The sequence below is a fragment of the Myxocyprinus asiaticus genome, chromosome 5 (genome assembly GCF_019703515.2).
Source record: "Myxocyprinus asiaticus isolate MX2 ecotype Aquarium Trade chromosome 5, UBuf_Myxa_2, whole genome shotgun sequence".
Classification (NCBI taxonomy): Eukaryota; Metazoa; Chordata; class Actinopteri; order Cypriniformes; family Catostomidae; genus Myxocyprinus; species Myxocyprinus asiaticus.
Window position 1 is genome coordinate 41,003,470 of NC_059348.1, and position 27,899 is coordinate 41,031,368.

The 27,899-nt window shown below is 37.6% G+C and overlaps 2 protein-coding genes, 1 long non-coding RNA gene and 1 pseudogene across 5 annotated transcripts; 2 read left to right on the forward strand and 2 right to left on the reverse strand.

The window, feature by feature from the left end:
• Positions 1-579: 579 nt before the first annotated feature.
• On the reverse strand, positions 580-12,714 carry LOC127440664 (uncharacterized). Its single transcript, XR_007897172.1, has 5 exons — positions 12,585-12,714; positions 2,643-2,699; positions 2,367-2,406; positions 2,117-2,195; positions 580-1,648 (listed from the first exon to the last, which is right to left on the reverse strand). It is a non-coding gene; the product is annotated as an uncharacterized LOC127440664 (long non-coding RNA).
• LOC127440656 (dehydrogenase/reductase SDR family member 1-like) lies at positions 6,614-11,029 on the forward strand (annotated as a pseudogene).
• Positions 12,715-12,744: 30 nt separating the features above from the next.
• LOC127440631 (zinc fingers and homeoboxes protein 1-like) lies at positions 12,745-20,649 on the forward strand. 3 transcript variants are annotated; one of them, XM_051697350.1, is made up of 3 exons: positions 12,746-12,899; positions 13,901-14,031; positions 16,868-20,649. In XM_051697350.1, exon 3 carries the CDS (start codon positions 16,890-16,892, stop codon positions 18,828-18,830), a length of 1,941 nt encoding a protein of 646 aa, XP_051553310.1. In that variant the 5' UTR covers positions 12,746-12,899; positions 13,901-14,031; positions 16,868-16,889; the 3' UTR covers positions 18,831-20,649. The 3 variants fall into 3 exon arrangements, with proteins under 3 accessions (XP_051553308.1, XP_051553310.1, XP_051553311.1); XM_051697348.1 differs by lacking the exon at positions 13,901-14,031 and having other exon boundaries at positions 12,745-12,899; positions 16,859-20,647; XM_051697351.1 differs by lacking the exon at positions 13,901-14,031 and having other exon boundaries at positions 12,765-12,899.
• A 43-nt stretch (positions 20,650-20,692) lies between these two features.
• Positions 20,693-26,615, reverse strand: LOC127440657 (RING finger protein 212B-like). The gene is made up of 12 exons (XM_051697382.1): positions 26,514-26,615; positions 26,359-26,411; positions 22,769-22,843; positions 22,447-22,553; positions 22,306-22,366; positions 22,194-22,222; positions 22,052-22,095; positions 21,425-21,449; positions 21,278-21,326; positions 21,101-21,161; positions 20,930-20,960; positions 20,693-20,824 (listed from the first exon to the last, which is right to left on the reverse strand). The coding sequence occupies exons 1-12, from the start codon at positions 26,611-26,613 to the stop codon at positions 20,740-20,742; spliced, it is 720 nt and encodes a 239-aa protein (XP_051553342.1). The 5' UTR covers positions 26,614-26,615; the 3' UTR covers positions 20,693-20,739.
• Between the last annotated feature and the right edge of the window lie 1,284 nt (positions 26,616-27,899).

Below are 27,899 nucleotides of genomic sequence, written 5' to 3' on the forward strand. Positions count from 1 at the left end.
ACTACTTTGTAGGTCCTCGTGGTGGCGCGGTTACTCACCTCAATCCGGGTGGCAGAGGACGAGTCTCAGTTGCCTCAGTCTCAGTTTCTGAGACGCCAATCCATGCATTTTATCACGTGGCTCACTGTGCATGACACCGCAGAGACTCACAGCATAGGAGGCTAATGCTACTCCCTGCGACCCACGCACAACTTACCACGCACCCCATTGAGAGCAAGAACCCCTAATCGCGACCACAAGAAGGTTACCCCATGTGACTCTACCCTCCCTAGCAAACGGGCCAATTTGGTTGCTTAGGAGACCTGGATGGAGTCACTCAGCACACCCTGGATTCGAACTTCAAGTTGTCTTCAAGTTCTAGAAAGAACAATGGCATTTAGTTTTGTTCAGCATTTTGTATGTATGTTTGTATGTATGTATATATGGATGGATGGATGGATGGATGGTTCAGATGCATGGAACAAACCTCACTTGCTATTCTGGCATTTACTAGTGCTTCGTTTTCTTGGACTTGCTGTTTCATGATGCTCACCTCGTCAGTGAGATTGTTGATCTTCATTACTGCAGGGAAATCAGGTTAAAGAATTATACAGCAAAGATCTGAAGTTCTGATTGATCACAAATGCATGTGTTATCCAACCAGACAGTTTTCTAATTGGGCAAATTAATTATTGGCAAATTGGACAAATGTATTTTTCAGTGCTTGTCCACTTACTTTGTGATGCTATTTTGGCATCCTTCTCTTTCAATTCTTTAGTTGCGTCATTCAGTGCCCCATTATTCATTTTTAGTTGTTCTTCAAGATCTGAAACAGAGACGAAAATTGCATTGTTTAAATGAATAATTTAGATACAAAAACATTGACTATGACTCAGAACACCCTAGAGACTGAAAATGAATCCATGGAGTCTCAGTGACAAAGCACAGTTGATAAAATTGCTCTCAGGTACTGATGAAATAGATGAGAAAAAGGTGAGTAGAACCTTTAATTTTCTGCTTTGCCCTCTTTTGAGCTTTGTCTATTTGTATTTTCAGCATTGACACTTTCTTGAGAACAGTAATCTCTTTCTCTGCAAATAAAGCATTTTTTTGAACAGTTAAGATTCCCATTCAATTGACGTTTAGCTCTCATATAACTTTTTTTTAAAGTGCACTTTACATCATTTTTTCTCATTAAACTGGTTTTATCCCCAAAGAAATGAATAGTACTTTTGAAAAATATGTTTAAAATTGAGTATCCAGTTACACTGGGTTCTGCTCATGTTCTATGAACGAGCCTCTCAAAACTAAAAGATGATTGTACTGTACAAAACATTCACAATCATTAAGTTGACTGACATCACTGTTTGTAGCTGCCAGCACTTTTGTTTTTTAATCTGCTCCTTGTCGCTCAGTTTCTTTTGAAGCTCTGTCAGAAATCAGTGGTATTATAACAATGATCCAACCCTGAATGGTTACAATCTCTCTGTGTGTGACACTTAATGTATTTATTAGATAAAAGGAATATTAAGAAATGCACTGTTTTAAGCTCTTCAAAGGTAAGAGTATTTTCACAATACAGTTTTCTGGATCTCAGCCTGGTAGGTCACAGTTTTAAGCATTTTCCTTATCCAGGTTACATCAGACTGGAGGGCCATGATTTTCAGCACTGAGAGAAAGATGACAACACAAAACAGACATAGACTGTTATAATATTCATTTTTTAAATAAAATAAACTTTGTGTAGCACCTCTCATACAACAAATGCTGCTCAAGGTGACACTATTATATAGCAGATATCAAAATACACTATTAAAGATATAAAAAAAAAAAATCAGATTGTGACGAGGAGGGGGGCGTGGTCGGGCCGTAACAATGGACGCCCGGCGCTGAATTAGCCCAATCAGCCGGGAGAGGGATAAAGAGGAGCCGGGGACATCAGTTCGAGAGAGAGAGACACACACGGCCGCTGTGTGTGTGCACGCACGTCAGTGTGTTTTTTATGTTTCAGTTCTTTTGTCATTAAAGTTATATTGACTGCTCAGCCGGTTCCCGCCTCCTCCTTGCCCATCCTTACCCGTTACACTGGTGCTGAAACAACTGTATATTTTGTGAACATCAAAGAATGAACACTCACTATCAATCTGTGCTTGTGTCTTATATTTATCAGATACATATTCCAACCGTTCCGTTGCTTCAATTTGCAATGCAACAATCTGTAATAAAAAATAAATAAATAAAAAATCCATTCTTTTATAGTCTTTTATATGAATTCAACTCTATCAGATCATATTGCAATGCTGCAGTGACACAATTATCCTCAATCAGAAAATGTACTCCTCATGCAATTCTAAAAGCTGTATTGCTCTCATTCTCATTAAACTCACCCTGGTTGTTTGATCTTGTCTTCCAAGTATTTCTTTAATTCTGTAGATTAGATGCAAATTGATAGACAGCATGTGCACAACTCACTGTAAAGTATGCTGTAACATTGATACATCATCATTTACATACAAATTTATTGCTGATACAGTTTAACGCAGTTGGACTAAGTTCACGTAAATCATATAAACCTACGATTTGATAGAAATTTAAGCATATGAGATCATATAAATCAAAAGTTGAAAAATCTATGTAAGCCTGACTTTGTCATATATACATACCAGTGAGAGGAGATGATTCTGCCTTATTGCTTTTCAAAGCCTGAGCTATCGTTGATCCTACATCAGAAAAAATAAAAATTACTTTAATGGGATGGAAATTCTGTCATCATTTACTCACCCTCATGTCATTTTAAACCTGAATGACTTTCTTCCATTTCTTCCAGGGTTTGACTGCTTCAGTCACCTTTCTCTTTGATTGCATCCTTTTATTCCATACAATGACAGTGAATGGTGACTGAGTCTTTCAGTCCCTAACATTCTGCCTAACATCTCCTTTCGTGTTCCAAAATCATACTTAAAAGGACTTTCTCGGGTTCAATACAAGTTAAGCTCAATCGATAGCATTTGTGGCATAATGTTTATTACCACAAAAAAAAAAAAAAAAAATTTCAATTTGTCCCTCCTTTTCTTTTTAAAAAGCAAAAATCGAGGTTATGAGGCACTTACAAAGGAAGTGAATGTGGCCAATATTTGTAGGGATTAAAGGCAGAAATGTGAAGCTTACATTTTCATAAAAGCACTTACATTAATTCTTCTGTTAAAACTCATGTATTATTTGAGCTGTAAAGTTGTCCAATTTGAGCGGTCGTTTTAGAGTTTGTTGACATTACATGGTCAAGGCAATGAAGTTGTAAAATTGGCTGTAACTTTACACAGAAAAGGTTAGCAAGCAATTTTATCACATTAAAATCATGTTTACGCACATATTGTTTGTGTCTTGTGGCTATACTTTTGCAAATGTGAGTATTTTAACATTAACAAAATTGGCCCCATTCACTTGAGTAAATGATGACAATTTTCATTTTTGGGTGAACTGTCCCTTTAAGTTGCTAGGGTCAAGAATTAAGCAACTGGATTAAAATTCAATGCCATTGAGGTATTGCTCCATCACATGTTCCTGCACGTTCTAAAATTTTAACATTTCTTGAAAAAAAATTCTTAATTTCCACTAGATCTTTTTCTGCATCCTTCTGGCACTTTTCCAGCCCTGTTGATGGTTAAAGAACGAAATGTATATACAGTAAACTAAAAATTTAAAGAAGGCTTTCAAGTTAAAAAGCAGAATGTTGGAACACACTTGCAATCTTTGTGCTGTCTTTCTCAGTGTATGCATTAACTTCCATCTCCTGTAGGTCAATAATCTTCTGGAGAATGTCTAAGACTGCATGGTAAATCACACTAGTGTATGATAGAAATTTTCAACCATTTGTAATATAATAAATCTGTTTGGATCAGCATGGATTCTGTCTGTTTGCAAACACCTTAAATACTTTACAAAAAAGACCAGATTTGGCAGATGACAGATGTACATAAAGCCTATATCACAAGCAACATGGTGTCAGTTTACTAAATGTGTCTCCAAAAAGTATTTGGACACTTAAGCCACACTTAGAAATGTACGAAAGTAGATAACAAAATATCAAACCAAGTGGCATCTGCAAACATATAATGCTAGAACTTTTTTCAGAACTAATTTCACTTTTCTTACCATTTTTCTTTTTTTCCCATTTACTTTTAACCAACTGGTCCCAAGTTTTAGTGAATTTAGGAAGTCTGTATTGTCTTGTTCACCTTAATTTCCTAGCAGAGTAACCACAGGTGCAGTTCATCACATTAACTATGGACATGTTCCACTAAGTGTCCAAGTACTTTTTGTCCTCATTTTGAACATATTGTTTTTTGTGAAATTTTTGCTTAAAAGTATAATTGGTCTATCTTTCATTTTGATATGCTGTTATCTAATACAATTAGATATTAAATTGGAAATTTGGAATAATGTACAGATTTTGCTGTTTCGGAAGGAAACTGGTACTTTAATTCACCTAAGTGGCATTCAACTGATCACAAAGTGTAGTCAGGACATTACTGATGTAAAAAACAGCACCATCACTATTTGAAAAAAGTCATTTTCGATCAATTCTAGACAGGCCCCATTTCCAGCAGCCATCACTCCAACACCTTATCATTGAGTAATCATGCTAAATTGCTAATTTGGTACTAGAAAATCACTAGCCATTAAATCAAACATTGCTGAAAGCTATTTGGTTCGTTAAATGAAGCTTAACATTGTCTTTGTGTTTGTTTTTGAGTTGCCACAGCGTGCAATAGACTGGCATGTCTTAAGGTCAATATTAGGTCAAAAATGGCAAAAAAGAAACAGCTTTCTCTAGAAACTCATCAGTCAATCATTGTTTTGAGGAATGAAGGCTATACAATATTTGAAATTGCCAAAAAAACTGAAGATTTCATACAAAGGTGTACACTACAGTCTTCTAAAGTACAACTAAAGTTTCTCATTTGAGAAATAGACGTCTCACATGTCCTCAGCTGACAGCTTCATTGAATTCTACCTGCTCAACACCAGTTTTATGTACAACAGTAAAGAGAAGACTCAGGGGTGCAGGCCTTATGGGAAGAATTGCAAAGAAAAAGCCACTTTTGAAACAGAAAACCAAAAAGAAAAGGTTAGAGTAGGCAAAGAAACAGGCATTGGACAACAGATAATTGGAAAAGAGTGTTATGGATCTTAACCAAATTGAGCTTTTGTGGGATCTGCTAGACTGTAAGGTGCGTGAGAAGTACCCCGCAAGACAGCCACATCTATGGCAAGTGCTACAGGAAGCGTGGGGTGAAATGTCACCTGAGTATCTGGACAAACTGACAGAATGCCAAGGATCTGAAAAGCTCTCATTGCTGCACGTGGAGGATTTTTTTTATAAGAACTCTTTGAAGTAGTTTAATTTTTTCAAATTGTAATAGTAATTTTTCACATTATTAATGTTCTGACTATACATTGTGATCAGTTGAATGCCACTTTCAACTGAAAAGTACCAATGGTAATGAAAGTACCAATTTCTTTCCATAAGAGCAAAATCTGTACATTATTTCAAACTTTTGGCCACCAGTGTACATCTATACAGTGTGGCTTAAGTGTCAAAATACTGGAGCCACTGTATTTCTCTATGAATTTTTTTTTTTTATGAAAATATTTCAAATGTTGACCTATGATCACAAAGAATAAAAAGTGTAAAAAGTGTCTGTTATCAGATTTGTTACAGTCGCAGTTTTTGTTCAGATTGTCGGCCAAAATTCTCAGCAGAGTCCCGGTCAGTTGAGAAATCCCTGCAGGAATTTTTATAGAGTCTGTACAGAGATATACATTTTGTTAAACAGTAGTGATATAAGATTTTAATTTAAGACCTCCAAGTCATTCAATACAGATATTCATTTCCCGTTCAACTCGCTCAACTCACAGCCTGGTACATTTTACAATCTCTTAATGCATGCCCACACCCATCTGTGACTATGTTTCAATTGTATTTAATTTTGTCAACCACAAAATGTCACTGTGGCCTCCAAGCTCCACTCTGGAGCACTCTGAGTTCTACTGCTGTGCCTCAGGGATAAAGCATGCCCCCCTCATTACCATACGGAAAAAGAAATGTAGAAATAAATATATATTAAAATAAATAAATGTAGAAATAAATAAGCGAATAAATAAATGTGGAAAATAATTTGTGTAAATCAATTAATAAAATTATACATAAGGAAAAAAGTATAAATGCTTATGTAATTTATGTCAGATTTTAACATTTATTAATGTATTTATATAAACACTTTTCATTTTTTACAATTATTTGCAAATGTATTTATATATTTATTTATTTTTAATAACGGCAGTCCTCGTCCTCCATACATACTAGGCTCCTACAGCTAGGATACAGCTTGCATCCATCACAGCGCGTTACAGACCAGCTGAAGATGTGGCATATTATAGTTTATGTTTGCATATGCGCGACTTTTCGGTGAATTTGTGTAATTTTTTTTAAGAGAATGCTGCATCACTGTTGCATAACTTTCGTTCCAGGTGAATTAAATGTGCCGAGGCAGAGGGGTGCAATGCATACATGTGACCAGAGGGTGGCGGGCTTTAGATACTGACATTAGATGATTCTCTGTGTGTTTGTCACATGGCACTGTCTGGATGGGTTTGTGTGGTGACTGGTGCTTCCAGAGTAATTGGAAGAGGCATTGCCCTTCAGTTATCTGAGGCTGGCGCCACTGTGTACATCACTGGTCGACAGGAATTAACTCTAAAGCAGGCAGCTGCTGATATTTGGAGCGGACCACTTGTTTCTTCAACAGTTAAAGGGATAGTTCACTTCAAAAATAAAAAATGTCTCATAATTTACTCACCCTCATGCCAGCCCAGATGTGTGAATTTCTTTCTTCTGCAGAACACAAATTAAGATTTTTAGGTTTCTAAGGTTAAAAAAAAAAAAGCACATAAAGTCAGCATAAAAGTAATACATAAGAATCCATTGGTTAAATCCATGTCTTCAGAGGCAATGCAATAGGTGTGGGTGAGAAACAGATAAATATTTAAGTCCTTTTTTACTATAAATCTCCATCTTTGATCAGCCCTGACCAGTAAGTGGCAATATGCACAAAGATTGCAAATCGCCAAAAAACAAAAGAACAACGTGAAATGTGAAATATTTATCTGTTTCTCACCCACACCTATAATTTTGCTTCTGAAGACATGGATTTAACCACTGGAGTCATATGGATTACTTTATGCTGACTTTGTGATTTTTCTGTTCTGGTCACCATTCACTTGCATTGTATGGACTAACAGAGCTGAAATATTCCTCTAAAAATCTTTGTGTTCAGCAGAAGAAAGAAAGTCATACACATCTAGGATGGCAATAAGGTGAATAAATGATGAGAATTTTCATTTTTGGGTGACCTATTCTTTAATAATAATAATAATACAGAATCATATATTATTAATATATAATATATATTTAATAAATATACAGAATATTTAAAAAGTGATATTTGCACTTAGATTCTGATCACTAGATAACAAATATTTGAAAAAACTTGTGTCTTAAGAATTGTATGTCTATGTTACATACTCCTTTCATTGTCTTGATCACAGGTGACAGAGAGAGGTGGCAAATGTCTGCCAGTGGCCTGTGACTCTTGCGCGAGCAAAATGGAAGGCTTGACATCTTGGTTAACAATGCTTATGCTGGTGTACAGGTCAGTTGCAGTTTACGAAAGTACCAAACATGTGGCAGTTCTTTTTTATTGATGTATTATATTTATTTTTGCATATTTAATTATGTGTTTTTTTTGTTTTTTTTTAAACATTTTAGTCTCTCTCTTGATTGTTTCATAACATTCACTATTGTGTTGTGTTTTTCTCTGTGTGCGTAGGCTATTTTTGACAACATGGAAAAGAAGTTCTGGGAAGTGGATCCAGGTATTTGGGATACTATCAACAACAAAGGACTCAGGTAGTGTACAGATTTAGTGGTGAACAAGTCATTTAAATATTGATGGAAGAATAAATAGATGTGAATAAACCTCTCGAATAAATCTGGACAAATTTGACAGTTATTAAAGAGGTATTGTCAGTTATGATGACACCTGACCACACCTCACCACAGTGGATATGTTTCCATTCAAGTTACAAATTTAATGTATGAGCAAAATCGGAATATCACAAAAACACTTTCCCCAGAAGTGAAATTGGCGCATAATAGAAAGGAAAATGGAAGTTGAAGCCACTGTGGCCCTTTTAATAAATGTAATGAATTACTTGAGGTTTAGAGAGCGCAGACATAACTCTGACGAACTTCACATTTTCTAGTGTTCCTATTTATATCTGGAAAAAATGCTGATATAGATCGATAATCAGGCATCATTCCCAAGCCTAAATATTAGCCATTTTGATGAAAGGCTTTAGCTCTGGTTTTTCAGAATAATCAGAGCAACATTTCAGATGCAATGCAATGATTGATGATCAGTGGTGCAATTACAGGCAGTGCAGAGTGTGCAGCCACACTGGGGCCCGGGGAGAGATTGGAGGCCCGAAAGCAGAGGCAGACTGGCCATCGGGAGAACCAGGACTTTTCTTGGTGGGCTGGCTGCGAAACAGAGCCGCGATATGATGAAAGGTGGCGCGATATGCAGAAGGAGACAGCGAAAAACATTGCCACAATTTTTATGTGATATCCCAAAATTCACATACAAATATGTGGGTGGAAACCAGCGATGTGACGAGACTTGTTTGATGTTGTTCACCTTTAGATAAGAACTGATGTGCAACTGCCGGTTTAAAGTTATGACTGCACTGTATAGTCATAAAATGGTGTAGCAGACACAAGCTTGACAAAAATCCTCATTTCATTTACACTGGCAGTTGCGCATCTATTAACACCAGCAGATGTTTGGTGTTAATAGTGATGGTTATTTGAAATATAACGAGTCTCATGAAACTGCCCTTTGAGTAGGTTTAAATGGTTGGGGATTCACAGATTAATTGTTTTAAACAAGACCAGTTGCTTATAACTTTTTTTTTTTTTACTAAAAAAATAAACAATGGATAAGACACAAATATAATTTAGCCATATCTGAAGTCATTATCACTGTGTTTTTAGGGGTCACTATTTCTGCTCAGTATATGCTGCAAGATTGATGGTGGCTCAGGGCAAAGGCTTGATTGTATTCATATCGTCCATGGGTGGTCTCTGCTATCTTTTTAATGTAGCTAAGGCTGCAGTGAGTCAATGCACAAAACATCACTGATATTGGTATTTCAATGGTTAATACGGATAACTAGAGAGTGGGAGGTATGTATTTGATACAGGCTATACTGGTGACACCAGTAAATTCTATATTTCTATATTTGCTGTACTATTCAATATATGACAAACAGTGGATCCAAACCTTTCTGTACTGCTTATGTAAATTAATAAAATTTAAAAAAAAATCAAAAATCCACACCTTCTGTTACAATAAATGTTCCATTTGCTGTTTGAAGAGTACTTGTTCTTTATTCTCAAAGCATAAAATAGATGCTTCAACTTCTTTGGGGGGCGTTCTTCAGTGTGACAGAATGGCTGCAGATAGAGCAGTAGAGCTGAACAAGAGAGGTGTAGCTTCTATAAGTCTTTGGCCAGGGGCAGTTCAGACTGAGGTAATTTCTCAGTTTGTATCTCAGGCCATTCTTATTTGTCTCAGCCTTCATTTACCAAGTGCATGAAAAGCAGATATGATTGTAATATATCAAAATACATCCTGATAAATACAGTATGTGTCTTTCTTAGTTCAAGGACATTTTCGAGAATGGTGAGACAACGGAGCTTAGTGGGAGATGCATAGCTGAGCTGGCCAAAAGGTAGGATTTCTTAAATAAATATTCCAGGTTTAATACAAGCTAAGCTCAAATCGACAGCATTTGTGGCATAATGATGATTACCACAAAAATGTGGAGGGCCTGGGTAGCTCAGCAAGTAAAGACGCTGACTACCACACCTGAGTCGCAAGTTCGAATCCAGGCATGCTGAGTGACTCCAGTTAGGCTTCCTAAGCAACCAATTGGCCCTGTTGCTAGGGTGGGTAGAGTCACATTGGGTTAACCTCCTCATAGTTGCTATAATGTGGTTCTCGCTCTTGGTGGGGCACGTGGCGCATGGTGAGTTGAGCGTGGTTGCCGCAGAGAATAGTGTGAGCCTCCACACACGCTAGGTCTCTGCAGTAATGCGCTCAACAAGCCATGTGATAAGATGCGCGGATTGACTGATTCAGAAGCGGAGGCAACTGGGATTCGTCCTCTGCCACCCGGATTGAGGCGAGTCACTACGCCACCACAAGGACTTAGAGCGCATTGGGAATTGGGCATGCTAAATTGGGGAGAAAATCAAAAAAATATTCCATTGTAGAAAAGGAGGGACGAGTTAAAATAAAAGTTTCTTCCACTTCCATTGTAAGCACCATACATTTTTGCTTTATTTTAAAGTAAGGGAGGGACGAGTCAAAATAAATTTGTGATAACCAACATTATGCCACAAATGCTGTCAACTGTCCTTAAATTTTATTGAACCAGGAATATTTAAGATTGAGTGATTAAGTTATGTTAACATGGTAATAAATAAAGTAGTTTTTGTGAGAATTGGTGAAAATGTATTCCAAATAAATGAAAATAAATTGTTTGGATGCTCTGTTTGCTGATGGGTCATTTTCTGTTTCATGTTGATAAACAGATAAAAATCTGATGTCAATGAATGGGAAAGTGTTGATGACTTGTGACCTGGTTCGACGCAACAGATTAAAAGATGTGGATGGTACAGTGATAGATGTTTAAGCATTTTGTGGATCTATAAATGTAGATGTTCCTTAACATTACAAAATGAAAACCTTTACAACTTGTCTTTGACACACTCCTTGTCTTTCCAGGCCGCAGTGTAGGAGACTACAGCTCTCTGAAGTTCATCCTTTCCCAGGTACCCTATATGTCCTGGCTATCCATAATCACTCCCTCATTCATCAGAATGCCTCACTTCGTGCTGAGTCTTGCAAGTGGCAAATTCTGACATGCCTCAGTGCAGAGACGATGCCTAAGGAAGATTTTTGTCTCTCTTTTTTTGTAATCTTGTCATACTTGATATGCAGTAATTAAAAAGACAGGCTATATTGCAAATTTGGATGAGGATTTTTAAGCGGTTCAAGGAACAAGGCTATAGTATGATTTAACATAAGTACAGTTCATGTATTCTGTAATTTTAAGCATTTGTCAATAAAGGTATGCCATGTAAATGTCAGTCTTTACAATTTTGAAAATATCTACTATGCTACCAAAATATATGCAGTTGGAAGAGTATCAGGGTAGTTGCTGCAAACTTAACGAGCACATTTATGTTGATAAAACCCATTCCGTTTTCTGAAAATCCTCTCATTACATCGTCATGGCAACAAAGTTGTAAAATTGGATAACTTTACACAGAAAAATTTTGTAAGCATTTTTTATCACACTAGAATCATGATAACATGCATATTGTTTACGTCTTGAAACGGTGAGTATTTTAACATTTACAGATTGGCCCCATTCACTTCCATTCTAAGTGCCTCACTGTTACCCAGAATTTTTTCTCTTTTTTATTTTTTTTTTTTAAGAAAAGGAGGGACAAGTGAAAATTATTTTTTGTGGTAATCAACATTATGCCGCAAATGCTGTCGACTGAGTATATTGGAACAGTTACCCAAAAATGAAAATCCTCTCATTATCTCATACCATTCCAGTGGTGTATGACTTCTGCAGAACACAAATTAAGATTTTCAAAAGAAAATCTCAGCTCTGTAGGTCCACACAATGCCAGTAAATGGTGACCAAAATATTGATGCTCCAAAATGCCAATAAAGAATGTGAAAGTCGAGGTTTCTTGTAAAAAAGGACTTAAAGTTGCACTCAGTAACTTTTTCCTCATTTGAAAAGTTTTACATCTAAAGAAATCAATAGTAATATTGAAATAAATGTATGAAATCATGACTACTCATGTGAGATGAAGAGCTCAATCATGTCACCTTATAAAAGCTCTTTTATTCTACATGGGGTGGGCCGCCCTCATGGGAGCAGCCATGTTAGGATAACATGACCAGCTGATTACTAAATTTTTTATGTAGAATTTTTAGGAGTATATTTCAGCTCTGTTGGTCCTCACATTGCAAGTGAATGGAGGTCAGAACTTTGAAGGCCCAAAAGGCAGTATAAAAGTAATCCACAAGACTCCAATGGTTAAATCCATATCTTCTGATGCGATATGATGGCGTGGGTGAGAAACAGATCAATATTTAAGTCCTTTTTCAACTGCAAATCTACACTTTCACTTTCACATTCTGGTGGCCACCATTCACTTGAACCAACAGAGTGGATATATTCTTCTAAAACTCTTCGTTTGTGTTCAGCAGAAGAAAGAAAGTCAGACACATCTGGTATGGCATGTGGGTGAGTAAATGAGAGAATTTTCATTTTTGGGTGAACTGTTCCTTTAACTTTTATTGACCCTGGAATATGCCTTTAACTAGATCACTCCGAGATCCATCTCTCACGTGTTTTTACTTTTACTCAAAGAAAAATATTTGCATTCTTACCTGGAGACTCCTACAACTTACCATGTGGTACAATGCACATGGTAATCACATTCTAGATGGGAAGTGCATTCACGGTTGAGTTTCAACGGTGCTCCTCCTCCCATCCCTCTCCTTCCCGGATTGGACCTACACAGCCACGGCACCGTCATTGCATGAGAAAGAGGGGGCTGGTCCGGGAGTTTCCTGATCCTCTCTCTCTACGTCTGACCGGACAGGCGAAAAACACTTCGGGATTTCCAGAACAAAAGCGACAACGGACAACACGTAGCAGCTGAAGTGGCGTATCCACACACAACCTTGTGGGAAATTATAGCGGTGAGTTGTTTGAAATGTTCCACGTGGACTGATATACAGTTTAAAACCGTAAAGTTTTTAAAAGCGGTCCAAAAATTAATTCGAGGCTCGAGCCGAAACTGAGTTAATGCTTCCTTTCCGAAGCTCGTTATTGGCAACATAAGAGGTCAGGCAATGTTGTTTTGCTTCGTATCGCTTGTTAACATTATTTTAAGCACTGAGTTTGAAGAAGATTCACTGGAAAATGTACGTTTTAATGGGACAATAGTGTGGCCATTTAACACCCGGAGTTTGTTTATATGTGTTACTGATGCGTGTCCGAGTGAGTGCGCCTGTGCAGTTCATGCGCCACAAAAAAAGCAAATAAAAGCTAATGTAAACGCTGTTGCATGGTTATGGAAATTGTTATGGATAAACCTTTGTTTATTTAAGCATTCATGTGATGATAGACCCCTCACACATGCTTAGTGTTGTTTTTTTGTGGGATGTACAGTTGTGATCTCACACATCCTTCGACCTTCGTCAAAAGTTCTCCAGATAAGCTGATTATAGGAGGCCATGGACAAACATCGTGGCATTGACGCAATTTTGCAAAAAGTCTAGCCAAGTTTGTTAAGCGCTATGGAGTTTTTGTTATTTTGTAGCCTAATGTTTGGTCTGGAACACTTTGTAATTACACACATTATTACTGTTGTAGCTATTGTAATTACATTTATTTGTAATATGTACTGTAAATAGTACCTACATTACCACTGTTGGTATGATGAAATGGCTACCCAGACTTCAAGGGACTTTACGCTCAGTCGAGTCATTCTAAGTCATCATCTGATACATGAGGTCACCACACACGGTCAGGAATTTATCCCATCAAGTTCGCCTCCAACTTATTTTGTAGATGACTGGCCAGCTTATTGCATGTAGTGGTAGGCCTAAATTGCTTATATTGGCAAACAGTGTGCTCACGTAGGCCTGTTTCACCAACTAAATAGACTATTGGCAATATTTATTTCTAATGTTTACAGTTCAGTGGGGACTCCTAGGGTGCCTCTCAAGCAAAGCCAGTGTCACTAGCAGACTCAAAACCACTCGATTTTGGCCGAGGGGGCCACAAATGCACACTGTTTTGCTGAGACCTCGCTCTCTTCAGTTGGAGGTATGACACACTTGCCGATTAAGAATGGTATAATGGAGACTCTCTCTCTGATTCACTGTCACGTGGAGACGTGGATTTGCATCAAAAACATAGAATAATGGGATTATTTAAAATGTCATGTAAATGCGGATTTCTTTGTCAGTTTTTTAAATACGCTGATTTTTGGAGTAATCAGCATATTGGTGTGCATGTAAATGGGCTCAATTTTGTGATTAGTTCTGAAAATAAAATACTTAAGCAAGTCTAGTAGCCATTTAGGCAGTGTTGGGCAAGCTACTCAAAAAATGTAGCAAGCTAAGCTATAAACTACTCAACAGAAAAAGTAGTTGAGCTAAAAGCTACACTTCAGAGAAAGTAGCAAGTTACACTACAAGCTACACGCCAAAAGTAGCTTGCAACATTTAAGCTACTTCATTTTTTTTTTTTCAACTGCAGATGCAAGGAGCATACCGTCATAGACAAAGCATCTAAAAGACTTATTCACATGATGTTTATCAAAGTCTGATACAGTATACTACAGTTTAGTGCAATACGTACCGGTATGTGCACATGTAAATTCATATTTAGACATGCTACTTATACAAACCCATGTGTTCAACATTTAAAGTCACTTTTTCTAAATGTTATTTTTCATATTTATACTACTACCTCTAGAAACACATTCAATATGAAAAATCACTATTTTTACATTTTATTTTTCAGATTTAGACTACTACCTCTACAAACCCATACCCATTTAAACAATTTCATTTGCACATTCCTATATAAAAACTCTGCGTACATATAGTATACTATTCATCTATATATTCATCTATACAATACAGAAATACAGCAGCTAGAGAGCACATCTGGGCAATAACAATGTGATATCTGATGGTATCAGATGGTAATACCATGGTACTTTGATATACAATTACCATATTTATGTACCATTCCGTATTTGCATGGTGCTTCAAAGTACTTCAAAGAATACCATGTTATTACCATGGTAAATTGATATATGATTACCATATTCTTATACTATTGTATTTCCATGGTGCTTCACGGTAATTAAAAAAATACCATTGTACTTCATTATATGATTACCATATTCATATAGCCTACCATTGTATTAACAGTGCATCCAGGTAATGGTACATGTCCAAAAAACATGGTAATGCATGGTACTTATGTGTTTTCGTTTAGGCTAATACGTGTTTTGATACTCTTTTGGTTGGAAAATGTATTTACCTGCAGAAGTCGTTTACAAGCTGCAAACGTGTTGAACTTTATAAAGACCTTCTTCATCACTGGTAAACGATAGTACGCATTTGCAGGGTTCATTTCCATTGATTGTAGATCTATTGCAACCAGCGTTATCTTTATTTTCTGTGTTATAAAATTCTCCGTGAGCTTATTGGCAAATGAGAGCGTGCACAAATGATTCAGCAGCATGCGCGCAAGCTTTGAGGCATTCAGACTGAATCGCAAACCGATTCAAACTGCTTTCCCATCACGTGACCAGTTCATTTTAAAGAACCGACCCAGATGAGCGATTAATTTGTGATTGGACATCTTTAGTTTTTATTTAAAACTGGCGATAGTAAACACCGGGTACAAGGCATTATGTATTGGTGTAGCTTTTCTCAACGCTACGCTGCTGCCTAGTCAAAAATATAGCTTCCCTACTGAAAAGCTGCTTGATTTAAAAACTAGCGAAGCTATCACCTCGCTACTCAGAAATGTAGTTAAGCTAATAGCTTCACTATTTGTAGTGAAGCTACTGCCCATCACTGCATTTAGGCATTAGTAATTTTAAGAGTACTTTAAGACCAATATGTGCTTTGCAGACTGCTGTGTATGCAAAATGCGAAACTGACAAGCAAATCAGCTTGACGAATTGCACTAACATTTGTCATCTTGATTTAACAGAGATGGGCTCCTACTGTCTCTTCGCCATCTGTTGGAAGTTTAACCGGACTACAGGCTTAGACAAACGGGGGAAGTGGACCATTATGTGCACTGGAAAGGGACTGTGAAGGGCATGCTCCCTCTTTTGCCCAAGTTTGCCATAGTGGGGGTTGGGTGTGCACTGGTGTAGAGTATATGACAGGCTTTAATAAAAGGCTAATGTGTGGAAGAGAAAAGGCAGGGGGTAGGGGTGACATCTGTCCTTCTTTCAACTTGAGAGGAAAGTCAATGGCTAGACTGTTGATTTGGCTGTAAAGTAGCAGTATAATGACTTTCAGAGAGTTGAATGCACTCCTTAGAAAGTAACATTAACTGTGAGTCTCTGGTCCATTTTGTGATAGCCAAGAATAACACCATCGATTCCTGGGGTTAATTCCACCACAGATTGCTTATGATCTGAATAAATTCTATTTTAGATTTGATCAACCAAAGACTGACCAGAACCCCACCCATTAACCCCCCTCCCCACAACACCATCCAAGCGGCCAACAAACAGCAACAGCTCACCACCCCCCAGCATTCCAACCTCTTTGCTCTTCGCAAATCCAGCTGACAAACAACGAGCAGGATAATAAAACACTATTCAAAAGGCAAAAAATTGTCAGAGAGGTGGCCTGGCATGTATCGCACATGCTCCAATATGTTGTGCGTTGGCACTTATGCGGCAACAGGAGTTCAAATTCGACTCCTGCCATTTCCCATTGGCCCCCCTCTCTATCATATTTTGACCCATTTTACCTGGTCAATAAACTTCCAACTTCAACTGTTGTACACAGATACACTTAGAAAAAACATGAAAATGCCCAATATTTTTTTTTTTATGCAAAACGTACTTTTATGGGGATGTTTGTCTCAATTATGTTTGTTGTCCTTACAGTCTCTGCAGTAATAGAGTTGTGACATCTCTGATGGCAACGAACAGTGACCATGACTTGAAGGTTATCTCTCCAAAAGGGGTGCCGTCAAAGAGACAAGATGGAAACTTACGGCAAAAGTCACCCCACCGCCGCAACTCCACTGGAAAGGAACATGTGAGCAGGCAGCGAGAGAGCAACAGCAGTGCTTCAGTAAGCTTCAGCACTAATCATAACTCTGTAGTATGTCTTCCTCTGGTATCTGAAGGACTGAAGCTAGTGTGGACCCAGTCAGATCAAACACGTGAGCTTGATACTATTCCTGAACTGGTGCAGGCCTTCAACGTCTTTCCCTACCCAACATCTCAAGAGGTCAGCACCCTGGCCCGCATCTGTGCTCTTCCACTGGATAAAATCAAAGTCTGGTTCATGGTGCAGCGCATCAAGTATGGAATCAGTTGGGCATCGGAGGACATAGAAGAGACACGGCTCAAACTGGCCAGGCCTGTGCATATAAGTGAGATGGAACAAAAGGAGAGCAAGACCAAGAGGAAAAATGGATTTGATGATTTAATGGAAGCAGAGAGGAAGCATGAAGATAACGTAGAAGGCCTAGGGCACACACATTTGCCTCACAAAAGACATAAAAATGAAAGTAAAGAACCAGCAAAGCTCTCTCCAGCTGCTTCACGTTTCCGATCATCTCTCCCCCCGCCTCAGGACTCGTACTACTACCGCCATCCAGTAGAAATGGCAGAAATGCCTCAAGCAGCTACATCACCTACTTCTACGGAGTCTCCTGTTGGATCTGAGCAGCCTCGGCATAGCCGCTACAAAAAGTCCAAAGCCCAGTTAGCTGCTTTGCGTAAGAGTTTTCTGCAGGAGAATTGGCCTGATGAGACAGAGCTCCAACGCCTTCAAGAGGAGACGGGACTAACTCGTAATGATATTCGAAAATGGTTTAGTGACAGTCGGTACCAGCTACGAAATGGTAGGGGGTTATCAGCCTCAACACCCATGCCTGCTACTGAAGGAGAAAAAAATGAATCTATGTCCAATTTATTATCTCAGACTGAGGAGATTCAACCTCTTTCTCTCACCACTAAAAAACTGAAAACTATGCAGAACACTGATGGCCAAGGCAGGAAAAATGCTCGTGCGAAAGGTGCACGAAAAAATCAGTCAAAAGACACTGAATTTTTCCAGAATTTCCTGTCTAACACTCTTGAGGCATTTGAAGACGGAGCATCAGGATTGGATGAGGAAAAATGTTTAGGTGAGATTCAGATTAATGATGACGTTGGAAGTGAACTGGACAGTGAAGGACATTGTGCACCAGTTGCACCCACTTCCTCCTCTCCATGCATCACCCCATCAAAAAAACACTCAGCCAAGCCACAGTCATTGAAATCTGCACGCTCTGTCAAAACAAACACCTTGGCCAACTCCCCACACCTTTCCGACCACTCTTCACCTTCAGTATTAACAGCTGCTGGGCGACAAAGGAAAACAAAGGAGCAGTTGGCAATCCTAAAGGAATACTTCCAGCGCTGCCCGTGGCCAAAGAGTGAGGTGTACACGGAGCTAGTGGAAGTAACATCTTTGCCTCGTGCTGATATTATCCAGTGGTTTGGGGACACGCGCTATGCTGTAAAAAATGGTCATGTGCGCTGGGTGCACGCTAATGCACGAGACCAAGTTCTTGCAGAGATTGTATTGCAAAGTGATGGCAGTGGCTCCAGTGGAACCCCAGGAAGTGAAGGAAGCAAAAAACGCAAGTCACAAGGGAACAGTATACCAAAGACGCAGAAGTCAGCAACAGATTCTACAGACATCGGTCCTCTGGAGCTGTATTATCGACAGACAGGTCTACTGCAAGAGAAGGACCTTGATAGTCTTTGCCGAAAGTCAAAAATGAGCTACCAACAGGTGCGAGATTGGTTTGCTGCAAAGGACAGTAATACACTGGACATAGAGCTCAATGTTATTGACTGATAATATAGTGAAAAGCTTGTTTGTACTCGTGTAGTTTGTCTGTTAACCTGCTGTGACTTCTATAATCTTCAGGGGTTGGAGAAAATGCAAAAGACTCTTTTTGAGGCACAGTATAAAATTACTACAGTTTCATGCAATTCCTTTTCCACTACTATGTTAAAAAGCAGGCTAAATTCGATCTGTTACAAAGGCAGTATTAAAAATGCAGATGTTCTAAAATGTATTTTTGTTGATTACAAACTACTTGACTACATTCACTACCAAATATTGTTCTTGCGCTGTTAGGTGAGTTGTAAACACTGGCTGTTTCTCCACTTCTTATGTTTTTGTTGTAATAGTCAAATCTTCTAGAGCTTTAATTGCTGCTTCTTAGAACTGACATAATGCTCAAACAGGTTATTTTTCCAGAAACTTTGGTCAGTTCTTCATTAAATACTATAGTTTTAGTTGTTTGGACCACTTACTAAAGAGTAAGCATTTTTAGTGTTTTAATCCATAGGCGATCCATGTGGCCCTGTGTAACAACTTCCCTCTCAAACTAATTAACGTTATAAAGTTTACAAAATACTTTTTCCCTCCAATTATTTTTCCTAAACATTCTGCATTTAAAGTTAGTTTTTAATGGATGCATTTCTTTAATCTTGCTACTTCATTGTGAATAAACATTTTATTTGAAAACCTTCCTACTCAACTGCAAATGTGCTCAGCATTTAACAATAAAGGCTATAGTTTTTTGTAAAACTGTGCGCCATATAGTCTGTAAACTTTTAGTTATAGCGAGGAGAAATCTGTGCATTAAAAATCATAACATTCTGTATTCAGTTACATACTGTCAGAATAACCTATTTTAACATTATAAATGACGTCTTATTGAAGGGATAGTTCACCCAAAAATGAATATTGTCATTTACTCACTCCATGGAACACAAATGGAATGTTAAACAGAATGTTAGTCTCAGTCACCATTCATTTTCATCTTAAGGAAAAAATAACTAATGAAAGTGAATGGTGACTGAAACTAACATTCTATTTAACATATCCTTTTGTGCTTCCCATAAGAAAGTAATATGGTTTAAAAGAACACAAGGGTGAGTAAATTACAGATTTTTCATTTTTGGGTGAACTATTCCTTGAACTGTTAGAAATGAATGTGGTATTAAACTGCTTGGACTTTAAATCATTTTCATAAATCCAAAGTATTGAACGAGCTCTGAAGGATTTCACGTGATTTGTAGAATTATACAATCTCTTTTGTCTTAGTTTTTTGATAAAACTCCACTAATAAAGAAGGGAGCACAATACAGCCATCTAATTATACAGTGAATTAATGTGTTATTTGTAAAGGCATGTTCCGCTTCCTCATTTTTTTTTTCAAAGTGTCTCTCAAGTTCTAGTTTTTCTTTTAAATAATACATTCGAAAAAATAAACTTTAATTAGATCTCATTTATTTTGGACATCCTTTCTGTTGTGCCACATGAGAGGCTCAATCATAAAAATTTAGATTTTTTTTTTTATCACATTTAATCTTTTTTCAATTCCATTTTGAAGTGAGCCAGATAAAACCAGGTTACTTGTTATGCTTGTGTACTTGAAACTCTAGGAATAGCCTAACTAGCATCAAAGAGAATGAGCAAAAGGCATTAAAGCTATTGCATGTGTAAAAATGTTGGGAAGGGGGAGGACAGCAAAGTAAATGACAAACATTTATGACTCATATTGCCTTTAATTTGCATCAACTGATATAAACATTTTTCAAAAAGAATAAAATAAAAAATAATGGCAATAAAATTGTACCCATTTAAAAAAAGATGCAATAGCCTGTCATCTATTGGGTAATGTGGGTTCCTTTGATGTATTAGTGATTGTATAGTGGCTTTCTAATGCCCTGAATTAAACAGCTACAAATGACTATTGAACATTTCTTGATCGTGGTGACTGGAGTGTAGGTATAGTCAAAAGCTGGAACCGAAAGTTTGGGGTTGTATGTTGGGACCTAAAATCACGAGAAGGGAAGATAAACAGCCAAATGTCTTAGCACTTCTAATTTGAGACATTAGAAATGATTGTTTTCATTTTGATAAACACATTGACAAGTTACCTTGTGGGGGTGTTAACTGAGCTGGGTGTTCCTTAAGATAAGGAGAACATAATAAGCATATAATGTCTCTAAAAATCAGTGATCGTTATCCACCTTGAATAACACCATGGTTACTTTATGAAAGAAAATAATGATATCTGAGAGATAAACTGTCACTACTACGTCACTTACGGAAATTATGTTCGCGTACTGAACTTGGGCTTGACATAGAGACAGATGAACCTGGTGGAGTCTAGGAAATACAAATGGTACCACAGAGTCACAGAAGAACTGCTTAATTCTATATGGTTTTGCAACTGACAAATAAACACCAACTACATAAATAGTATGGTAGAGAAGCCAACTCACTGCCATGCCGAGTCTGGTATGTCTAAACCTCTCCAAAGTATCACTCGAACTTGTGACAAAGGAGAGCAAAAATAAATAATATTATGAACAGTGCAGTAATGGCAATTATACTGTGTAAAATTACTTGGATTAGGAAATACCATTTACCTGACAGGTCTAGAGCGAGGTGTGACTGTGGAAATATGATGGGAAATATGAGAACACATTAAACAGTGTATACACTGCCTGGCCAAAAAAAAAAAAAAAGTCGACGTTTGGATTTAAGGCAGTTTTATGATCTGGTGTTGCTTCAATTGGTCAGGTCTAGGCTCAGCAACATTATGCAGCAATGAAATGAAGTCAGCTGACTACCTGAATGACCAGATTATACCATCAATGGATTTTTTTCTTCCCTGACGGCACAGGCATATTCCAGGACGACAATGCCAAGATTCATCGCGCTCAAATTGTGATAGAGTGGTTCAGGGAGTATGAGGAATCATTTTCACACATGATTTGGCTGCCACAGAGTCCTGACCTTAACCCCATTGAAAGTCTTTGGGATGAGTGGTTCAACTCTCCCGTCGTCAATACAAGATCTTGGGCAAAAATTAATGCAACTCTGGACAGAAATACATTTTGCGACATTGCATAAGGTTGTCAAAACAATGACAATTGTTTTGTCCGTGCCGTAATCACAGCTAAAGGCTGTCCAACTAGAGTATGCAATTTTTTTTTTTTGGCCAGGCAGTGTAGTTTTACAGCATTCCATTCTCAAGCTACAAAACTTTGTACCTGGTGATGTGACAGCCACAGGAAGTGTCATTCTTGGAGTACCTCTGTGTATGGAAAGAGCGTTCTGTTAACTTATAATATTAAATAAAACAATGTATTATGGCACACATCTATGCACACAAAGACAATTGTCTATATTTACCCATTAATCTGATATGTCCCAGGAGACGTCTGTGCAGGGGGAGAAATGCAATACATTAAAGAGAAATGTAATTTAGAAGGCAATAGTGGGTCATAATTTCAAAGAAACTCACCCTTCTCTGAGAAAGTGGTTTCTTGAGTTCTTCGTTCTCTCTTTTGAGCTCAGACACTTGCCTTGAATAGGACACAAATAGCTAAAAAGCCCATTTGTAGGAAAAAAAAAAAAGTGTCTAATTTGAGCTACAAATGACCACCTGGTGCATTGATCACGGACTTCTTTCAGTCTTCGTTCTAGCTCCATAGACTTGCTTCTATAGAAAGCTATTGCTCGATCCTTCTGCCTTTTCTGAAAAATGGCAATCTGAAACAAACATCTCCTAAAAGTTATAATTGGCAGAATTGCATTTGCTTAGGGCTTGATGTCACTTTGACATGATTTCATATAAGTCCCCAGCAAATGTTTTTTTTTTTTTTTTTCACAATAGCCTACAAATAATAATGTTCAAAAGCATGTTTAGTTGATCAAATTTATTGGGACTGATAAAATGCATTTCAAATGCAGAATATGACTGAGACCTGCACAATGTGTTCCAGCCGAGTCTGAATTAGTTTCATCGGATCTTCGAAAAACATCTTTTCCTGAGGTTTCATCTTCAAAAAATTAATAAATAAAAGGAATATGTAGGAAAGACAGAGGTGAGAAGAAAAATAGTTGATGGGACCATAAAAACAAAGAGTACACAATGGCTACGTTCACACAGTGTTAAGGAATAGTTCACCCAAAAAAGAGAAGTCATCGCAAACTCGTATGACCTTCTTTCACTTGACACATGGGCAGAGAGCTAGATGACGCTAGGAAATTATTGCCAAAGAGACTGCTGATGTCAACATTTATCATGAAAAGGAGTTATATTTTGGTCTGTTCTCACCAAAAGTCAATTAGAGTGCTTCAGAAGACACACTGGAAAAAAATTGGTGAGTAAGATTTACTTCCACAAGTAAATTATATATACGCAAGTAATTTTAATTTAAGCAAAGTTTTTGAACACATTTTTTAAAAGATATAAAATTAAGTAAAATATACTTAATTTCATGACTTAATATTGATTGGAGAGAGTAAATTTAACTTAAAGGAATAGTTCACCCAAAAATGAAAATTCTCTCATTTACTCACCCGTATGCCATCCCAGACATATGACTTTCATCTGCTGAACTCAAATCAAGATTTTTAGAAGAACTGCTCAGCTCTTTTGGTCCATACAATGCAAGTGAATTGGTGCCAAAATATTGAAGCTTCAAAAATCACATAAGTCAGTATAAAAGTAAGCTATAAAACTCCAGTGGTTAAATCTATGACTTCAGAAGCAATATGATAGGTGTGGGTGAGAAACAGATCAATATTTAAGTCCTTTTTTTACTCTAAATTCTTCTCCCTACTAAGTCAATCTCCACTTTAACTTTCAAATTCTTCTTGTGTTTTTGGTGATTCACATTTTTCATGATTATCGCCCCCTACTGGGCAAGGAGAAGAATTTCTAGCAAAAAATAACTTAAATATTGATCTGTTTCTCAACAACACCTATCATATCACTTCTGAAGATATGAATTAAAACACTGGAGTCATATGGATTACTTTTATGATGCCTCGATGTGCTTTGTGGAGCATCAATTTTCACACACATTCACTTGCATTGTATGGACCAACAGAAAAGAAATATTCTTCTAAAAATCTTAATTTGTGTTCTGCAGAAGAAAGTCGTACACATCTGGGATGGCATGAGGGTGAGTAAATAATGAGAGAATTTTCAATTTTGGGTGAGCTATCCCTTTAAGGAAAATTTACTTTATTCACCATTGAAATGTACTCAAATTAGTGAATATGACAAGGTTTTCTACTTTAGGATTGATCCATGAAAAAAATAACATGTTTGAGATGACACAAGGGTGAGTAAATGATGAGAGAATTATTTTTGGGTGAACCAAGATTGCCAACCGTTTTTACTAGGTGTGATTCTGAAATTGTCCTATTCATCATAGCCTACAACAGAACACAAAAGCAAATTAAATATTGTTGTGTATGGACATGTAACCAAAGTCAATTCTCATAACCACAGTTATTCCAGTAACCATTATGGCATATAAAAATATGTGTTTTCATTAAGTAAATATCAATCATTTGCATTGCACCTTTAGGGTTTTAACTTATTTTCGAAACCATTTCAGGCATCTCCCACTGCTTCTCACAGGAATTAGCACAAACTTTGCATTATACAATTGAAGTCAGAAGTTTACATACACTTAGGTTGAAGTCATTAAAACTAATTTTTTTTAACCACTCCACAGATTTAATAGAAGCAAACTATAGTTTTGGAAAGTCGTTTAGGATATCTACTTTGTGCATGACAAGTAATTTTTCCAACAATTGTTTACAGACAGATTGTTTCACTTTTAATTGACTATCACAATTCCAGTGGGTCAGAAGTTTACATACACTAAGTTAACTGTGCCTTTAAGCAGCTTGGAAAATTCCAGAAAATTATGTCAAGCCTTTAGACAATTAGCTTCTGATAGGAGATGTACTGAATTGGAGGTGTACCTGTGGATGTATTTTAAGGCCTACCTTCAAACTCAGTGCCTCTTTGCTTGACATCATGGGAAAATCAAAAGAAATCAGTCAAGACCTCAGAAATAAAATTGTGGACTTCTATAAGTCTAGTTAATCCTTGGGAGCAATTTCCAAATGCCTTAAGGTACCACGTTTATACGTACAAACAATAGTACGCAAGTATAAACACCATGGGACCACGCAGCCTTCATACCGTTCAGGAAGGAGATGCATTCTGTCTCCTAGAGATGAACGTAGTTTGGTATGAAAAGTGCAAATCAATCCCAGAATAACAGCAAAGGACTTTGTGAAGATGCTGGAGGAAACAGGTAGACAAGTATCTATATCCACAGTAAATCGAGTCCTATATTGTCATAACCTGAAAGGCTGCTCAGCAAGGAAGAAGCCACTGCTCCAAAACTGCCATAAAAAAGCCAGATTACAGTTTGCAAGTGCACATGGGGACAAAGATCTTACTTTTTGGAGAAATGTCCTCTGATCTAATGAAACAAAGATGTAACTGTTTGGCCATAATGACCATCGTTATGTTTGGAGGAAAAAGGGCGAGTCTTGCAAGCCGTAGAACACCATCCCAATGTGAAGCATGGGGGTAGCAGCATCATGTTGTGGGGGTGCTTTGCTGCAGGAGGGACTGGTGCACTTCACAAAATAGATGGAATCATGAGGAAGGAAAATCATGTGGATATATTGAAGCAACATTTCAAGACATCAGACAGGAAGTTAAAGCTCAGTCGCAAATGGGTCTTCCAAATGGACAATGACACCAAGCATACCTCCAAAGTTGTGGCAAAATGGCTAAAGCACAACAAAGTCAAGGTATTGGAGTGGCCATCACAAAGCCCTGACCTCAATCTGGTAGAAAATTTGTGGGGAGAACTGAAAAAGCGTGTGCGAGCGAGGAGGCCTACAAACCTGACTCGGTTACACCAGTTATGTCTGGAGGAATGGGCCAAAATTACAGCAACTTACTGTGAGAAGCTTGTGGAAGGCTACCCAAAATATTAAGTTAAACAATTTAAAGGCAATGCTACCAAATACTAACAAAGTGTATGTAAACTTCTGACCCACTGGGAATGTGATGAAAGAAATAAAAGCTGAAATAATTCTCTCTGCTTTTATTCGGATATTTCACATTCTTAAAATAGTGATCCTAACTGACCTAAGACAAGGAATGTTTTCTACGATTAAATGTCAGGAATTGTGAAAAACTGAGTTTAAATGAATTTGTCTAAGGTGTATGTAAACTTCTGACTTCAACCATATGTCTATTTTGTGCCATTTTGCATAACCTTAGAGTGGCTGATAGTTGTTTATTGATTGATAGCTAAATAAATAACATGAAAAGCACTTTGTCGACTGCAGTTATGTTTACGCACCACACAAACGGAACAAGCTCCAATATTTTTCAGGTAGTCGCTGTATAGAATGCGGCTGTCACTCTCTTTCATAACTGAACTGTGTATGAATGGACAGAACCGTATTTAGCTCTCCAAACAGGACTGACAACCGGTGTTTGCTACTCAGCCCATTTCGGACTTACCTTGTCGGATATTGGGAGGTAGTCACAGCTGACATGACAGACTCGGCACTGACCTTTAGGACAATACATTTTCTTAGATAAATTTCTTAGCCACAACTCAAATATAACTGAGAGGAAATCACAACACCAAATTGTTCAGTGTATCTCGCACTCACTTGTATTTATGCACTTCTCACAAAATATATGGCCACAGCTGGACACTACGAATGTCTTTCCATCTCTCTGAAAACAGTTGTTACAGTGAAGCCACTCCATTTTACCACTGTAAGAGAAAGCAGAGCGACTAAAATAGCCAGCTAGTATTAAACGATGATACTAATCAACGAAAGACGGTTAATACTGGAACTAATGACACGTCACATTACAAAATCTACAGTTGTTTCATGCTAATTCATGTTAAGCAAACTGCTGCATGCTCCGTGGTGAAACAAAATATATATGTATCGTCTTTCTTAGTACAAATTATTTAATTTAACAAACGGTATGTTTTTCGAAGATAGGGTGACGTACCCAAACAGTTTCGAACATCTAGCAGATTCGATCGCGAGTTTAGGTGTCACTGAATACAGCCGCCAGTAGATGGCGCCACAAACAATGCATAGCGGAAACTTGCGAAAGGAGTTGATGACAGGAAGTTTAATGAATGTTTAACTAAAAGGTTGAGGAGGGCATATTTTGTCTTTGTTTACGTTTGCGTCTTACTCTGGGTCATTATAACAGTACAAGCAAATGGAGGTTGCAAACAAGAATGAAAGAGAGGAATAATCACATTTCAAATAATTATATTTTTTTAATTATTATTCATTTTAGTTCAAAACACTTCGTCTATCCCACAGGGGGTAGAACGTTTTCATTGATGAAAGTCTCAATAACAAATACATACACTACATTAGAAATACATACACAGTAGCGAGTAGCCTGTCATAGGCAGGCGCCTAGAGCGGCAGGACAGGGTACCTGATCGAACGCCCCTGCACAGAGATCGCATGGTGCCCCGTATTGTGCCATCCCGCCCCTGGCTCGCGATGGGAGAAAGGTGCCCCAAATTGTGCCACCCCTCCCCCAGCTTTGTAAGATTGCGAAGTTAAGGGGGCACCACATCGGATCTCGCCTAGGGCACACAGGCCAAAATACAATAAGAACAGTAAAAGTGCTGGGACCCAAGGTTCCATATACCATCTCCCATATACCATCTCCCCAGGGTTGGAGAGTAACGGAATACATGTAACGGGAATACGTATTTAAAATACAAAATATAAGTAACTATTCCACTACAGTTACAACTTAAATAATTGGTAATTAGAATACAGTTACATTCAAAAAAATTTTTGATTACTGTAGAGATTGCTTTGCATTTTATTGTCATTTGTTTCATTTAATATTTAGTCCTTTTATAGGGAAAATATTTATCCATATAAATGATGTGATTCAAAGTGCATTTGAACAGCGGTGAAACAAGTTGAGTTACATTCATGCAAGCAGACAGAGTAGATTGGAGCAGAAGAAATAGAAATAAACCTTGTGTAAATTGTCAGCTTTAC

What these genes read in the sequence shown, in the direction of transcription:
- LOC127440631 (XM_051697348.1), top strand. Translation starts at nt 16,890, where the DNA reads ATGGCAACGAACAGTGACCATGACTTGAAGGTTATCTCTCCAAAAGGG.
- LOC127440657 (XM_051697382.1), bottom strand. Translation starts at nt 26,613, where the DNA reads ATGGAGTGGCTTCACTGTAACAACTGTTTTCAGAGAGATGGAAAGACA. An exon ending in TGTGGCTGTCACATCACCAG is followed by an intron (nt 21,450 to 22,051) that starts GTACAAAGTTTT and finishes ATATTTCCACAG; the next exon opens with TCACACCTCGCTCTAGACCT. An exon ending in ATACCAGACTCGGCATGGCA is followed by an intron (nt 21,162 to 21,277) that starts GTGAGTTGGCTT and finishes TGTATTTCCTAG; the next exon opens with ACTCCACCAGGTTCATCTGT.